The sequence below is a fragment of the Mustela nigripes genome, chromosome 6, assembly GCF_022355385.1.
Source record: "Mustela nigripes isolate SB6536 chromosome 6, MUSNIG.SB6536, whole genome shotgun sequence".
NCBI classification, from domain to species: Eukaryota; Metazoa; Chordata; class Mammalia; order Carnivora; family Mustelidae; genus Mustela; species Mustela nigripes.
The window spans coordinates 140,264,213-140,282,034 of record NC_081562.1 but is presented as its reverse complement, the minus strand read 5'-3'; the positions used below and the strand labels follow the sequence as shown (position 1 = coordinate 140,282,034).

At 41.3% G+C, this 17,822-nt stretch overlaps 1 protein-coding gene across 4 annotated transcripts in view; it reads left to right on the top strand.

Annotated features, from left to right (window-relative positions):
• NRP1 (neuropilin 1) overlaps positions 1-17,822 on the top strand; it is a 136,043-nt gene that overhangs the window by 42,937 nt on the left and 75,284 nt on the right. For all 4 annotated transcript variants that reach the window (XM_059404376.1, XM_059404375.1, XM_059404374.1 and 1 more), the window contains exon 3: positions 12,010-12,191. In XM_059404376.1, coding sequence (XP_059260359.1) covers positions 12,010-12,191 — 182 coding nt within the window. The remainder of the gene's footprint in view (positions 1-12,009; positions 12,192-17,822) is intronic.

The window sequence follows — 17,822 nt, the reverse complement described above, 5'->3', positions numbered from 1 at the left end:
CCTGGAAGGATTCTCAAAGGGCCTATCTCATTGTCCATATGTAAGCAAGCATGTACTTGTCCCCAAATAATTCAAGAGCTAAAATGCTGAAAAACCACCTTGCTATCTCTCCCTGTGACTTGACACCATCAATTGTCTTAAGAAACTTTTATTTATAGATAAGTGCAGTAAACTTTAGCCCTCTACGTTAAAAGAAAACATTGATTTCAAAGAACTTGGGCTGTTTAAATGGAGGGAAATGTTAGATCATTTTATGTCTTCTGGTTTGTAAGGCAAAAAAAAAAAAAAAAAAAAATCACCTTTCCTTATGGAATAATTAGTCAAAGCAAGGAAGGTAAAGCACAACCTTCTCCTTCCCTGGCCTGCCTGTCTTGTTTTTACAGCTGAGTCTTTAGTGTCATCAAGAGGAAATTTTTTATGCCTTTGTCTAGCTTATGTTGTGCTAAAGAGAAGAGTGTATGTGGAAATCCTCCCTTTACGCTCCCTCTTATTTTTAGTGAACTTGACCATATTCCCTTTTCTTTTCTGCTAAGCTTGCCATAAAGATACCTGGGGGTCGGGGAGTTCTTTAGATGGTAGGTGAGAGATTGTCTGATCTCCCGGTTGAGTTAAATCATGCTCCAAGCACAGAGCCATTCCGGCGAGCTGACCCTCTTTGTGCTCATATGGTTAAACTTAGGCGGTGCTCCTCTTCTTAGGCTACTGGTAAGGTTTATGGCCACTGCTTTCTTTTCTTCTAAACACACAATCACTCCTTAAGGTCTGTATAAATCATGAGGCCGCCTAGCTCATTAAAATCCTTTCTTCCCTCCATGAGCTCCCTCCTAACTCAGAGACTGTTCAAGTCTTGCTCCTATACCAATTAATTACTGAGTCTGTCATGCAAGTCAATGGTAAGAAAAAAAAACATATAAACTATTGTTTAGGCCAGTAACCACTAAGTCTCTGAATATTGTGTTTTTTAACTGAGTTGCATGTTGTAATATAGAAAAAAAAAAGTCTTAGTTGACATTTGAAGTATTATTTTATGTCCACAGACCTCCTTCTCATTATATAAATTTTTCTCTGTATTATGACTTGACTTGGGGTTTCAGAATACATGCCTGTTAGGCATGTATTAGTAAATGCATGCAGAAAACATACATGTAGGCATGTTCTAGTAAAACTGGTAGCGGCCCAGGCATTTGTAGCTGATACCCCTGCTTTTTGAGTTAATAGAATTCTAAATAATGAGGAAAAATAGAACAAATACTATAAGCATGGGTGCCCTGGACTGTAAAGATGGCTTATTCCAAACAGTATGTTGCTTTCACTGAACATTAGGGACAAAGGAAAAGGCAGATCTCCCTGTGACATGATCTATTCTTCTCATGTGCATTTCTTTCTAGTATCATAAACGTATTAGGCTATACCTCAAAGAGTCATATTCCTTGGTTATGGGTAGCTCTGTAGTTTGTACCCTGAATAAACCTTAGGGTCTACTGAACAGAAAAGCTGAATTCCAACTTCCGTCAATGTCCCTTGCCCATCTTAAAATCCAACTCCAGGTGGCTTTCCCTCCTGGTGTCACTAAAAGGAAAAGAAATCTAATCTGTGTCACCAGACCCATTTTTCTTCAGCACTTTTTTCTTTTCACTTTTTCAGAAGACATGGGTAGTCATTTCAGGGTAAGTGACTTCTGCATCCCAGAATGAGTAATCTCACCTACCCGACACCAAAAAGGGTTTTTCCTAATTACTGCCCGCCCCACCCCCGAAAAAAAAGAAAGAAAAAGAAAAAAGAAAAAAACCTTTAAAAAATGAATATTTGCCATCTTTAGTTCCTGCAACTTTGATTTGCAAACTACCTAGATCCCCACTGAATAATTACTAATTAATCAGGAGGCTTTAAAAAAAAATTCTTAAAATTGGCACATTAGGTCATAGAGTTTAAAATAAGATTATCACTTTATTTATTTTTCCAAAGGATGAGAAAGGAAACTTGAGGATTCTGATGTTGTGACTCCGTCAGCCAGAGTCACTGACTTTCTAGAACGGGCAGCTGGACCCTGGGGGCCTCTATCGTACTTAATAATTAAGGGGGTTTTTTGAACAAATTCAGCACTGCATGTTAATAGCACCAATCCAATGGCAGATCATTAAATCAGTTGGGTACCTCAATAAAAACACTTAACAGATTTAGTGATTTAAAAAAAATGTATCATGGATGTATATATATCTATAGATCTATATCTATATCTATATCTATATCTATATATCTTTAATTCCATTATTGACAGCGGCTTTCATTGATTGATTCTTGGTGGTAGTACTGGGGCAGGACCTACTGTCATCCCAGATAGTACTTTGCAGAATAACAGGTCATATCCTGAAAGTTAACCATCTGACTGACAGTTCCCCCTGGGAGCTAACAGTAGCTACATTCTCTGCACTCCCTCAACAACAATCTGCTTTGAACTGGGTAGTGTACCTTTTGGAAGACAGAACTGTGCTCACTTTACTTTCTATGTATTTGACTCTTTTCCTTCTCCTGCATTCCAGCCTCACTCAGGAACGGACATCAAGCCCTGCAAAGGCCATTATGTGCATTATGTCATCTAATCCTCCCTATCGTTCCATAGGTTAATTATCATGTTGTGCATTTTTTCAGGGAGCAACTGAGGCTCCCAGAGGTTGGTTAGTGACCTACCCAAGATGCTCAGCTGGTTAGGGACCGAGTGTGAGGCCTTGGATCACAGTCATCCCACTTTGGCTAAATTGACTGCCTGATGGTCCAGCAGGCGGCACTTCCTTGCCTCACTGGCCCGTTTGACACTTGGGGGGAGGTTAAATATCATGACACTTTTTGATAGATCTGAGGTGCCCGAGTGGCTTCTGAGGTTCAGAGCCTCGACCAGAGCACAGTCCTTCCTGCCCCAGTTCTCTCCACTGGACCAGTTAGAAGAGGCTCAATTAACTTAAAAAAAATGTACACACACACACACACACACACACTGTGGACGGTTCAGAGGAGAGGAGCAGAGAAAATATCCTTGATAGGGAAAAAAAAAAATTAAAGAAGTAAGGATTTAAAATAAGTAAGAAGGAAGTAAATGTGTCCAAAAGCCCCCTCTGTCACTTCCTGATGGCTTGACTTGCTATATAAACCCATCTTGAGACAATCCATACAAGCAGTTCCTTCTTTTTCCCTGAGAACAGTGGAAAGTTGGCAAGAAGTAAAAATTTTCTATGAAATAGGGAGACGAACAAGTTGTAAATGATGTTAATATCTTCCAGATGGCACAGTTTTACTTGGGAACTGAATTTATTGTAATTAAAGGCATGTGAATTTTTCTATAAATACTGAACTTTGCAAGTTTGACACTGGAAGACTCTGTCACTTCTAGAACATAGTTGCTTTAAGGGAGGCGTTCCTTGTCTTCATTTAAAATGCATCATTGGATTTCATAATCTGAGTTAAATCATAGAAATATTTTCCCACGTGAAGGACTTTTTTTTTAAATCTTCCATGCCAATAAATCTTAATTACGAAGTGAGATCCCTCAGAAATGAGAAATTTAAACTCTAAACATTTTCTATTAAAATTATATATTTTGACCATTATTTTACACCACATGTCTTGAATTCCTTTATATATTTATTTTTAAATTAAGCTATTATCACTTTTCTGTCTCCAGACATATGTGTTGGGTAATCTTGGAAGTTCTGTTTTTGCTTCAGTCAGGAGAGTCTGGCTCATTCCAGAACCTTGCTTTCCTTACACTACAAGCAAAGCTTACAGGCTCGGAGCTCCCAAACCAGCAGCCAACATGACATGAGTACATTAAAACTGCTTCCACGATGACTTCAGTTTCCTAATCCCACCCTTCGTCTTACCCTGGATCTACTAGTTTCTTCTCTATGGGGTGATGCAAATAGATGATCCCTCTTGGCTTTGGTTTCTACTGTGGCCTCCAAGCTGCAGGTGTCCTACCAGAGCTTGCACCGTGTTGTAGGCAGAATTCAAAGAAGGGCCCCCAGGCTCTTCAGCCCCTGGGACACTCACACCTCCTCCCAGTCAGTCATCAGTACAGGTGCTGCTACAAAGGGATTTTGCAGATTCAATCAAGTTACCAAAGCAGCTGACCTCAAGAAAGAGAGACTATTTTGGATGAGCCTGACCTAACCAGGTGAACCCCTAGAAGGGATTGAGCTCTTCCTGAAGAGCAGAGGCATGAGAAGAATTCACTGTGAGGCAGATTTCCTGCTGTTGGTTTCGAAGCTGGAGAGGGCCACATGACAACAAATGACGGTGGCCCATAGGATCCATCCCCAGCCAGCGAGAAAGTGGGGACCTGCCCTAACAGTGTGGGCTTTGACAAGGACACCAAGCTCAAGATAAGAAGGCAATCCTTCCAACACCTTGATTTTGGCCTTGGGGTACCCTGAGCCAGGAACCCCTGCCACGCCATGCCAGACTTCCACACCATGGACCTAACAAATGTGTGTTGTTTCAGCCCCACCACCGATGGTGATTTGTTATGCAGCAATAGGAAACGGTCTATTACCTGCTGGACATTTATTGTCTGTTTCTCTCCCATGCTGGTCTATGCTGGTCTTGACTGGCCGTGACCCATGGTGGCCATCGGGGTCAATTGTCATCCCTTTGCGCCACTCCAGGGAGAGCCATTTAAGATCTCTTTTAATTTTACTCCAGTAAAACTTTTTTTTCTTTAACATTTTCTTTCTTCACTTTCGTAATGCCTCATTTCCTAGGACTGTTAACTCTCATATATATTATTATGTTCCTATCTAGCCTATTAATCATCAGCTTTCTATAGCTGCAATAAAGTTATGGATATTCATTATTATGACCCTGAGGCATCACAAAAGCTTAAAGATGAAAATTTTAATGTGTGAGATTAGCTTTATGAGTTTTACTGTACTCTGATTACTGTGAGCAAGTTATCAACTACCTACATATAGAAACTCTTACTATACTGAATCAGCAGAGCCACCTTCTGGAAAAGATGCTAGAGAGACTGTATTGTGTTGGGATTTCCTGGAGAAGAGTTATCTGGAAGCCTGTGGACAAGTGCAAGATTAACACCGTTGTGGGCCTTTGAGGAGAACAATGACAAGACAAAAGCCAAAAATGTTTGCAGCAGTTTCTTTGTTCCAAGAGAGCTGAGGGCATGGCCTCCCATTTATCATCAGTGGAGCTGGTAGCAAGAGAGATGGTTTGGGCTTTGGTATATACAACAGCCACTGAGCAAAACTGCCTGTTTTCTTTTGCACCAAGTACTTCCCAGCTGTGCAGCACGGGCCCAGACAGCCAGGGCATCTTCCCTGCACTCTGGAACTTGTGCTCTGTACTGAGGAACTCTGAGGTGGGGAAATGGAAATGCTGATAAAAACGCTACTTTCCTACGAAGAATGGGGTCACCAACATGGCAGATAGCTACCCCAACTGAAAAACACCTCTTCATGCCCTAACAGTGTCAAGAACAGATTACTTAAGCGCAAATAGGCATAAACACATGATAGGTATAGGTACAGTAAGAATATGGACTGAAAGTTAGGGATGCATCAGAAGGGTAACTAGACTTGGGATGTGTCAAAAGGATTGCCAGAATAGAAGCAGGGGAGACTGAATTTTAGAAAGGGCCGATACAAGTGAAAAGGAGCGCTAGTTTGAAGACTGATGCCCTACAGTCCTGCTTATAGTAATACACAGTGTACGTGCAGGAAGAAAAAAAAATGTGTATATGTGAAAATATATATATATATATATATATATATATCTATAGGAAAAGGTATTTAACGTTATTTTCATGAGGGAAAAATTACTTTCTAACTTAGAAACAAACCTTAAAGGGGACTATGACAAAAATAATAAACAAAGCAGTATCTTGTCTATTGTACAAATTTTAAAATGTTGTCAGATTCAGAATGGCTTTCGTAGAAATTGGCACTGGGTAGAACTGGCCAGGTCACAGCCCATCCCCTCTGTTCTCTGCAAACAAGGAGGGCTCTCTGGCCGGGTCCTCTCGCCACTCTGAGTTTGGAGTGTTGCCACCTCCTCCAGGACAGGGAGTGACCCAGGTCAGCTCTGGCCCTGGTGGTGATCAGAGGGGCCTGCCCTTCCCACTCAGCTGTCCTGGGGAGCGTGGGTGGGCCTGCATCATTTAGGCTCTGCCCACGCCCCAGCCTCGCTGGAGCCATCTGTGCTCAGGCCCAGGGTGCTGGTACTGGGAAGAAACCCAGATTCTAGATACTCTTCGACACCCTTCCTGTGTTTCAGGCTGGGCTGGGCTTCTCATCACATGGTCCCTGAACAACCGGCCGAGCAGGGGGACCACGACCAGCACTAGGATAGCTAAGACAGCTCTAGAAGGAGGCCCATGCAATGGCCACCATCAATTCCACTGCAACTTTCAACTCATGTCACTCCCTGGTGGCCAAGGGCTCTCTTTGCTTCTGTCTCTGTCTCACTCTGTTCTCACATACACACATGCACATAGACCTCTGCACATACCCAGATGTCTGGATATATAGCTCCAGCATGATGGTAAGAAAAATCAATGAAATATTGGTTGATGTGGCATGTTTCTAGCAACAATGACCAGTTGCAAAATGAATTATGAGTTGTGAATGAATAATGCTAAATTAATAAGGTCATACCCATCCTCTCTACCGCCCAAAAAATATGTATGAAAGGGAGTAATAAGAGCAGAAAATGGAATCAAATTTGCCCAAAAGTGGACAATGTCGAAAATTTTTTTTTAATTTTTAAAAAATTTTTTAAAAATTAAAAAAAAAGGATATAAATTATTCCATCTGTATGTCTCCCTTCCCAGTGCTTCCCCAAGGCCATGCTCCCACTGGGCAGGCACCTAGTAGGTGCCTTCCTGGGATCACCATACAGACTACGGTAGACAGTACATCTGACAGCACTTAGTAACATGGAAATTACTGTACAAATAGCAAGTGTTACTGTCAAGATTTCAGACAGTATAAGATCAAATCTCACTCATTTTAATTTTCTATTACAAAAAAAATAAAATTTTTAAAAAGCACCCCGAGACTTTCATTGATCCAGCTGTTAAAAAAAAAGACAAAGACTTTGATTTACTTCTAAATAAAACATCATAAAAAAATAGTATCTTCTGACCAAGAAATTAAAAATTATTAGCTAGGCAATAAGGTATTGATTTGCTACTTTATATATAGGTTATGAATGCTTTTCAAAGTAACTTCCGTTTGGTTATGAAGGAACATTGACCTGGGGTGCCTGAGTGGTTCAGTTGGTTAAGTATCTGACTCTTGATCTCAGCTCAGGCCTTGATCTCAGGGTTGTGAGTCCAAGTCCTACACTGGGATCCATAGTTAAATAATAAATAATAAAAATAAATAAATAAAAGAACACTGATCCATTGTAAAAGTTTTGAGAAATATAGAAACAACTAAGGGATGTCATCTCACTACCCAGAGATAATCACTTAATCACGGCCCGGCATACTTCCTTCTGGTTCTCCTTCTGCGAACTGAGACTATACTATAGATAAGGGTTGATGTTCAGATTTTTCACTTAATGATATCCTAACATTTTTCCTATGTTATAAAAAATAGTTTATCCAATAAGCTTTTTAATGACTGCATAATATTCCATGATATGATTGTATATAAATTCCTTCTTATTTCCTTCCTGCCTGACCCATGTTATTCTAAATAAATCTTCAGGCATTGGTTTTGCATAAATATTTGATATTATTCCAGGTTATTTCCTTTGCATGGATTTCTAAAAATTGCTTTTACTAAATAAAGGGCCATGAACCTTATAAGCCTCTTCATATATCTTGATTAGGACACTGCAAGCAAGCCAGAACGTAGGGGCAAATCTCATGTAAAATCGCTCAGAAACACAGATGCAGACTAATTGGCTCCTCCAAGCTCCGTCACTGTGTATTTTTATTTCCAAATCCTCTCTCTAATGCTCTGAGAGTAAAGCCTGTTCTCTTCTGGGGAATATGTAAGGTAATTCTTGGACAGCGGCGTGGTAATCGTTTACAGGTTGTTCAGTAGGGATAGCTATTAATTCCTGGTGCAAAATAAACCAAAGATCCAAAGAAACACATTTTTGCAGGTGAAAATTATGTTAGCCAACATCATTTCTCACTCCAGTTTATGATGTCAGGTATCAAATTTCTCCATTATTAATGTGCGGACGCACGTGGGGGTAGAGCCTCTTGGAAGGAGATGAAAAAGCCGCCAGCACCTATAAACCCATCTTCCTAATCCTGGGAGCAGGTCCGGGAGCAGCGAGGGCTGGGTACAGTAGCTCCCCCACACAGACAACACCGTGCAGAGGATCAGCTTTCTCTCCATTAGTGGGCTCCACTGTGGAGAGTCGGGGGTCATTCCTACTCTCTGGAGAAACCCCGGCTTGAGTAAAAGGCGCTCTCCATCTGTTCAGCACCGCTTACCTGTAAAGCTTCTGCGGCCGTTCTCTAATGACTGAATGCATTCCTCATTTTCTCATTACGCCTCCCCCTCCTTGGCTATTTTCCTAAAACTGTAATTCAAACTTTCCAAAAGAAAAAATAATCTCTGGCTAATCCTTTCAAGAATCCTTCGAAGAAAATCTTTATTCTTTTATCACTCTTAGGGGAAACCTAACTCGTGATTAGTATTAGGATCCAGAGTGTTTTCACCACACGCGTATACATAAGCAGGGTGAGAGTTTGGGAGCAGAATGTCCTTTAGTGCCACGAGCTTGCATTCGGAAGCCAGGGACGCTCCTGAGAAGAGCCACCGGCACACTACACCCTAAAATGGGAGCCATGGGAAAGGGTCCTTTAATCGTAAAATAATTCGTTCCTAGTAAATACCGGCTGCTTTACCGTTATGAGCACAGAAAGGGAAAGCATTTAGGCAGGAGACTTAAGAAAAGAAATGGCAGGATGCCTAAAGAAGGAGGAGCGGTGGTTTGTGCTCTGAAATATTCCAAAAATCCACATGACATTTACATGCCTGTGATGATAAGTGGGCAGGATGAGGTTTGAGGAAGGGCTTTCCTGGGTGGGACCCATGTCTTCTCTGGCCCAGGCTCCGGCACAGAAGGGTGGTGCCCTGTGGACTCAGACAGGGCTCCTTGGAACCTGGAGGATTCACTTTCTGGAGCAGGGCTCCAAACCGACAGAGGCACCCACTAGCTGACCCCAGTGTCTCTAGCTTTGGTGTGTCCGATTCCCTAGACGCAACTCCCAGCTCTCCTTCCGGCAGCCATGACGTGTCGGTTCAGAATAAGAGGCACACACGTGCCCCTGTGGTCACCTGTGTAGGTCCCGGCATCATGACCGGGGATCGTGACATTCCAAGGAACGCAGTGTTTGCCACACTGGAGCAGTAACAGAGCAATGTGCAGCAGGCTGGGCGAGCGAAATTTGCAAACTCAGGATCCTGGGCCTCAGGCCAAGGCAGGCTGGGTGCGTTGCTGTGGTGACACATTTAGTCTCTAGGGAGGGATGCTGGCACACCGGCTGCATTCCTGGCACCACGTTTGCCGGCAAGAAACTTATGGAGAGGAACTGGTATCAACTCCAGAGGGAGATGCAAGCTGCTTTCTTAACTTCCTTGGCAGCACCAACCTTTGCAACTTGTGCACATAAACCCTCCTGAATATTTACATGAACTGCTATTTGTGACACTCTTTGGGGCCCTGTTGGATGGTGCTTTGAAGGGAAGTGCTAAAACGATAGCAGCATTCCAGTTTATAAATGTAACTATTGTATCCCTGAATAATTCAATCTCCTAAAATTGGCACTTAACGATGCAATGACTTATCTCTTGGAGGGGGATTCTAATCCCGCTCCTCCTTTTAAAAATAGCTTTTCCTGTTGCCAAGAGGAGAGCCTGGTATTTACTATTAGAAGCTATGTGAATTAAAATACCAGCTTCTTTCCCTGTAGCAACTCACTAGCCCTATATTGGCTGAGCTCTCTCCTACCTGGCAGAAAAGGCTCCTCCCAGAAGCACCTAAGTTCTTAGGAAAGCCTGACCCACCTCTCTTACTGGATCCTGGGAAGCAAAAAGCCCTTGGAGTTGGCCCCTTAGTATTCAGACCATGTCAAGATTCAAGTAAAAAGCCTAGACTGCATCGTCACCAGGCCTAACATAGCCCAACAGTTCAAATCACAGTTCAATTATAAGCGAGCATGGGGCAAAGCTTGCAGATCTGTCTAGTCAATGAAGCAGTAGAGATAAAAGGAATTACTACATAAATGCCAACATGGAGGCTTTAATGAATACAGAGATGGTGTTCTTTCCAGACTTTTCCAGACTGCCCCCCCGCTGCCGTCAGCTGTAAAAGGCTCTCCAAGATTTTGAACCTAATGCTTTCTTCCTCCTCCTCCTCCACTTTTTCCTCTCCTCCTCCTGCTTCATCTTTTAACATGCAAAACATCTCCCAAAGTATTGGGAACCAAACAGTTCCTCTGGGTAGGTCCGTAGGTTTGCCAAGAGACAGTGATGCTAGCTGGCCAGTGATTACTACTGGAAACATCAGAGGCAGCAAAGGAAATGCAGTTAATACAATAATTCACATATGTTAATGCTTAGTTCCATCAATGTCAGCTTTCTTTTCTTCTTGATATACACAAAGCTGGCACACAATTTTAACTGATGAGGTAATGTCATTTTTAATTTAGAGAGCCTTAAGCTGTCCACTCGCACTAGTGATATCATCTTTGCCATTCTCTCGGGAGATTTTATGTAAACATAAGTAATGTGTCCTGGACAGTTTGAAAAGGGATTGTTAAAGATGACATTGGTCATCAGAAAGATTTCCCCCACTTTGATCTCTTTTAAATTGCCAGATATAGTTGATATTACTGCCATATTTTAGCCATTCCTGAAATTAATATATCCCAGGACTTTTGAACCAAGTTAAACACAGAAATAAAATGAAGGTTTGAAATGAATGGATTGTAATGTTTTCATGTCAGGGCTGGAAGAAAAATGGAAGACAGCTCAGGTTCTCTGGCTCCCAGGTGACTTGGTAAATAACAGGAGAGGGAAGGGAAAGACGCTGAGAAATGGGTAACACCAAGCAAACTAGAATCTCTCTCTCTATTTTCCAGAAGGATGCTAGTTTATTGGAGACAGCTCCCTTTTGGAAACAAACAAAAAAATATGTGTTAACTCAGTGCAGTGTTTAGAATAATATTTTATCACGACTTCCTTTACCATTTGTCTCTTCAGGGTATTGTTATTCAGCCTGAACGTGTTTTGTTTTGTTTTTTTCTTTAATCATATCACTTTGGTGACTCCAAGTGTGCCACATTTCCCTTCCAAAGAACAGTGTTCCTTTAAAGATTCAGGCTGGTGGGTGTAAACAAAGTAACTTTCCATGTTTAAATAAGAGTTTTTCTTCTGAGAGATGATGTTCTGCAATTCCAGATAGTCTTGGGGCAGATGATCTCTGTCTTAACCACTGTGGGTCTGGAGTTTGGTAGAATTGAGTTAAATCGTAAAGAATCTGTTTATTATTCTGTGGCCATATGTTTAGAGGGTCGCTCACAGAAATCAAAGTATTGTTCATGGAGAGCTCCAGCCAAGGAGACATTTTGAATTCATAAAAGAACTTCACAGTTTGAAAAGAATGAATGGCATTATATATTGACACCCCACCACCATAGACAAAGGAACACAATTTAATACTAGAGAATTGTGCTCGTGAGATTTTTCTTTTTCTTGTTAATTGGTTACTTTAAGTGACATTGTCTGCAAGTATAATGGACACCATTATTCTTAATAGTTCTGTGTTGCCAGATGATGTACACAGACATGATGTAGTCCATTTCAATTATTTCATTTTGCTGAATTTTTCTCCCTCCATGAAACACAGTGGTGCATGCAGATAGCACTGTTTTCCTGACAGACTGTGCTGCATAGGGCTGCCTTCTAAATCACTGAAATTTTGAGGGCATTTCTCGCTAACCTCTTGTTTTCTTCCGTACTTCTGTGCTAGGTATGACTACGTGGAAGTCATCGATGGAGAGAATGAAAATGGACGCTTGTGGGGGAAGTTCTGCGGAAAGATTGCCCCTTCTCCTGTAGTGTCTTCAGGGCCCTTTCTCTTTATCAAATTTGTCTCTGACTATGAGACACATGGCGCTGGATTTTCCATACGTTATGAAATTTTCAAGAGAGGTGAGTGACTTCCCGTAGAACAAGTATGACTCAACGGTAATTCATATTGTTTGATTCCATGAAAGACCAAACGAAAAAGACCAAACAAATAGAAGACGTAATGCTTTTATCTTTTTGTGAAAAATCGTATATGTTCCCACTATAAAACTTGGAAAATACTTTACCCAAAGAAAAATTACCCGATGTATGGAGGAAGTTATGTTTAAGTATTTCAGGGCTCAAAATTGCATCATTCTAATATGCTGACCAGTGTTTATAAGACATATATTCTGTAAAGAGCCTTTATTCTTAGCTTGCTTCTTCAAAAGTAAGTCTGATCTGCCCTCGAAGCTTGAGTTCCTTCATTAAAAATGTGTGAGTCCCTTTTACCTTAAAGTCTTGTGCATCCTGTTCCCTTTGTTTTATTACAAAATTCACAACTGGTATTTCCCAGGAAAAGCAAAGTTGTCCACTATCCTTCGAGTTTCCTAAAACTATTGAAGGAAGAAGAGCTTTTCTATTAATGTCCGTTAAGAAGAGGAATAGTTGGGGAAAGAAGTTCTTGGAAGAAACTGAACAGCAAAGCTTTAAATGTTATTCCCCTTAGGAAATAAAGGTCCTTCTCCCTCTCCAATATAATCACTTAGTCAACTATTCCAATGGTATATATTGAGATAGATAGAACCTGACAATTCCTAGTCTCTCAGCCTTAAGAAATTGAACGCATATATCAGTCAATTGATAAACAATGTATCTTTATCTGGATGTCACTGTTTTCCAACAAGAGCTATTAGATTCCTTTAATGTGTTAAATTCAGCTTCCCTTTTAAGTTGACAGTAATGTGGGGAGTGGGGACCAATCCAGGGCCAGAGGTTCAAGATCTGAGTATGTTGTCTTAGAATATAAGAGAAAACCTTTTTTAATAGGAAAAAAAAATGTAGCCATGCCAATTACAGATTCTCAGCAGTAACTGAGAATTAAAAAAAACAAAAAAGAGTCATTAAGTTTCTGGGATCATTGGTACAACTTTTTAAAAATTTCAAAGAAATCTGGCACTGTCCCCATATAAGTTTGGAGAGAGGGAGATAACTTTTTTTCAAAAATTTATATAAGCATATACTTAGAAAATCTATAGCATAAGTAATAGTCTATATACAACATCAGTATGTACAGTTGATTACGTATGTACTTATTTTCTTGTGTGGAAAGCTGCTGGACCTGTTCTCTAAATCATATTGCACATGTATGCATATCTACACACACATATTGTACTTGTATGCATATGTACATACACATGTATAAACACGTCTAAATTTGCTTGCTTACCTGCCTATGGCACTATCAAAGAAAACATGGGGTCAGAAAAGAGTTGAAGAGTAGCCTTTGATTTGCATTGCTTCTCGAAGATCTGAAGATGGTTGAAAAAGAGAGCTCGGTAACTAAGTCATTAAGAATTCTTCTTCCTTCCAAATGAACTCAGTTCCCTACACCTTCATTCCCCGGAGGTACTGTCCTTTCCCTGCCCTGATCTCCAACACCACCCCTTGAGACTTGAAGCCTTAATTCTCTCTTCATTTCCCTACATTCAGGGTGGCTTCTAGTTCTTTTGAATTTGTATCCACAAGTCTCCAAAAGTCATGCTGCCTTTTTGCGTCCACAGCCACTAACAGCCCAATTTGGGTTCTCCCTATGTTTTCTTATCCTATACCTTCTTATCCTACAACTTCTCAAATGGTCATCAAGCCATTGTCCCTGAGGTGCCTTTGGCAGCTGTCCATCACCCATGGAGTCAAGCTTCAATATCCCATTGTGTCAAGCTCAAGGCTTGACATCAAGTGTTCCCGACCTTCTCCAGCCTCACCTCGCACAGATCCACACTCGGCTTCCTGCCCAAGGACAGTGTGCTGGGTTAAGTCCAACAGACTAAATGCAAAGTTAATTCTGCCTTTGACTATCTTCGTGCATGTTCTGAGCCTCAGAATCCTCATCTGGTAAATGGATAATAGTGTCCAGGACTGACTTGTGGGGAAGATTGGTTGAAATGGAAACATGGGAAACATGGAGCCAGTGCCCGTCACCAAAAATGTCTTCAGTAAACACGAGCCGTGACGACACTCATGGATATGGCTTGTGCTATCAGATTGCAGAGCCCTTGCTCCTTAACCTCCACGGAAACCTGGCTCTAAACTTGTTCTTGTCGGGAAGCTTTTCCTAATTCTTCTACTTTTTTTTCCTATGTGTATACCCGACTTGTTCCCTACACATGCGTACAATACACACATACAATACACACATATGCATACCATACACACACACACACACACACACACAGATGTGTTTTACTAACCATTATGTTTCTCCTTAATATTTTCAAATTTTTTCATGTGTGCATAGTTCATTTTCCAACCAGATTGGTACCACCTGAAAAATGCAAAGAAAATATCTTATCCCCTCCCACCTCACTGTACATACTGCATTCTTACAGGGGTTCTACAGGAAGTCATTAGCTAATACAGTACACTAATGCATACATATACAAGTTCATGGACATTTTTTTCCCTAAAAAGCCATTTAATGATATTATAGAATCCATGAATCTCCTTTAAAAAACTACCACTTCTTCCAGAGTACAGCAATTTCAATTTTCCTCAAAACACATACATTATACTAATCATAGTTGAACCGATAAATGAGCCTTTCACCAGTTGACCTTGAGGTTTCCTGGCAATAGATTACAGTTCTAAGGAAAATTTAGGCCATTCCTGCATCCCTAATGTTGCATTTCTAGAAGACCACCTTTGCCTGACAGTCAGCAAAACCCATTCCCTCCTCTTCCCATGCCTTCTGGAGACACCCCGGACACCCTGATTTTCTCCCCAGGTTTCTCACTTTCCCCTCGTCCATGTCTTTTCCTAGATGCTGAAAGCTTAGGCCACCCCCCTAAAGTTATTCCCACTCACCAAAAAAATTTCTCCAGGGAACCCATGCTTCCCTACCTATCACTCTTCCCCTGTCCTTCCCTTGGCCTGAGTCATCCAGGCTCAACAGCTGGAAGAAGCTGGAGACATTTTCGGTGGGTTTCTATGTGGGGAAGGCACATTTATTGAAAGTGAGATTGGTCACTTCATATATTATGTGTTTTAGAGTCTGCATATTTAATAATAATTCCAAAGAGAGTATCTTAGCTATTATTATTATATATCCAATGTCATTAACAATGTGGCATGGCCTTCTTACAGCACAAGGTCCCCTAAGTCTTACGAATAACCTCGAAAGCACGGTGTTCAAGGGCTGCCCAGTCCAAGTGTGCACCTCTCACACCAGCACCTTGCTCACTCGTAGGCACATGGGGCTGCTCACCCTCCCTCCTGTTTAGTGCTTGTGTACACTCTGCAGGATTCCTTAACCCACACCACTGCCTTGATCCTCTTTGGGAAGTGCTTCCTCAACAGTGGCAAACCTACACAACAGTGAACAAGAAAAATGTTAACACAAATCTTGATGTTTACAGGAGGAAGCAGGAAATTATAGAATCTCTTTGAGTTTGAAGGGCTTTTTTTTTTTTTTCCCAAATCCCAAAGCCCACCTCCCATTTGTTATACACAGAATCTGAGGACCAGGAATGTTAGGAGGCCACCTAAGGTTACACAGCAGGTTAGCAGTAGAGTTTGGACCAGAACTCAGATCTGGTGCTCAATCCAGTTCTCTTCCACTACCCCCATAGAATTTCTCCAATTTTTGTTGCATACCTGGGCTAGCTTCCGTGAAGGCGTTGAAATTTATTTGATTTTGAAAATATGCCCTTAGGGCGCCTGGGTGGCTCAGTTGGTTGAGGATCTGCCTTCGGCTCAGGTCATAATCCCAGGGTCCTGAGATCAAGATCCGAGTCAGGCTCCCTGCTCAGTGAGGAGCCTGCTTCACCCTCTCCCTCTACCCAATGCTCACCCTGCTTGTGCGCTCTCTCTCTGTCTCTCTGACAAATAAATAAATAAAGTCTTAAAAAAACAAGTATGCCCTTAATTCCTATCATTTTTTCCCTCTCATTAAATTCTGATCTCACCTAAGTAATTTTATCTTTTTAAGAAGGAGAAAATATTAGTACTGAATTAAAGCCTGCTGTCAGTTTGCCTTACAAGGGCCTAGCCAAAGCATTATTTTTGCCCCAGGCAGGAAGCTGGAGGGCTCCAGGGTCATTGTTCCTAAATAAAAGGGCTTCCAGTATCATAAATCTATTATTTCAAATTGCTGATTTGCATTAGCGTAGTCACTGTCATTTGAGAAGCAAGCCACTCATTTAGAAACAATATAAACAGTACAGCACATTTCATAATCTTCTCACCTGTAACTGACATGGTAAAATGCCACATATTAATAACTTTAACTAGAATCAGATAAATAAGTATCTGCAGCCATCATGGCTAAGAGTGAGCCACAACTGAGAAGACTTCCAGAGGCATTTTAAACCAGTCAGACCTCTACAGGCCGGGTTTATTGTGCACAGCTAGTAAGTTTTATTCTTCTGCATGTCTAGTGCCATAGACATCTAATATGTACATGGGGAGCAAGCAATTGATTTGTTTACTCAAAAGGCTGCCAGATGCACGGAGTTGGAGATTCAGAGTACCAACCCTAGACACTAAAAATAGAGATCTGCTATTTAAATTTAATCTGTATTGATGACTACACTGTTGCCTCTAGGACTTGGCTCTGTGGGAGAATATTTAGTTAAGAACATTCTCAACAAACCTCCTTATTTAGAGTTGAACCCATGCATGCCATCATGGGACGCCCATCAGTGAGACAATGGCCCAGGAGAAGAATGGTTGAACTTAACTTTACCCCAGGTTGGATCTTGAGGTTTGAAAGGGTCAAGTCATCTCTGATTCCAGGAGTGTCTTAAGATCTCTTTGGAAAATCATGCCAGTGGTGGCGGTGATAAGGGGCCAAGATGATGGGCTCACATTCTTGCAGATGGGCCATTTCCAATGGTGGTGAATACCATCCCATGTGGTCCCGGCTGCCGTGAATTGAAATTGCGGTCATCCGTAGGGTCAAAAGGTCAACTTGCAATACATGTGTGTATGAGCTTGACCAATGTAAATTACAAATTAGCATAATTTGTAAAGTATTGGGAACACTGACTAGTCATTGAAATTACACTCTAAAAATGTGTGCATTACACACCCACACAACTATATTAAAAAATAATTTTAGAATGACACTGTATCTGCTACTTTGGGGAAGGCAACGATGTCAACATTGATATCAAGTGACTTCTAGCAACACGGCCTGTAATCACAGTTTATCGTGCCCTCACTAACAGCCACACTTTACCGCCACACCTGTGTCAACACCACTCAGAATGAGTCACTCACCCTGGGTACATGTACGAATTACCTTTCACATTTAGTTTGTCAAAGAGGCATAGGTCACATCTGGCAGAGTTACTGAGTCACTGGTGTAGGAATCTGAAACCCAAACTCCCTCCACTGAATTCTCTCCCTCGCCTTTGTAAATGTTCTATTTCACCAATAAAGGGCTGTCAGCCTCAAGATTTAAAGATTTAAGCTTGAAGGGGCTATAATTATTTCTCTAGGGCTCTGTCGAGATTTCTGTAGCTTACTCATTCATTGTTCCCACATGATTTTATA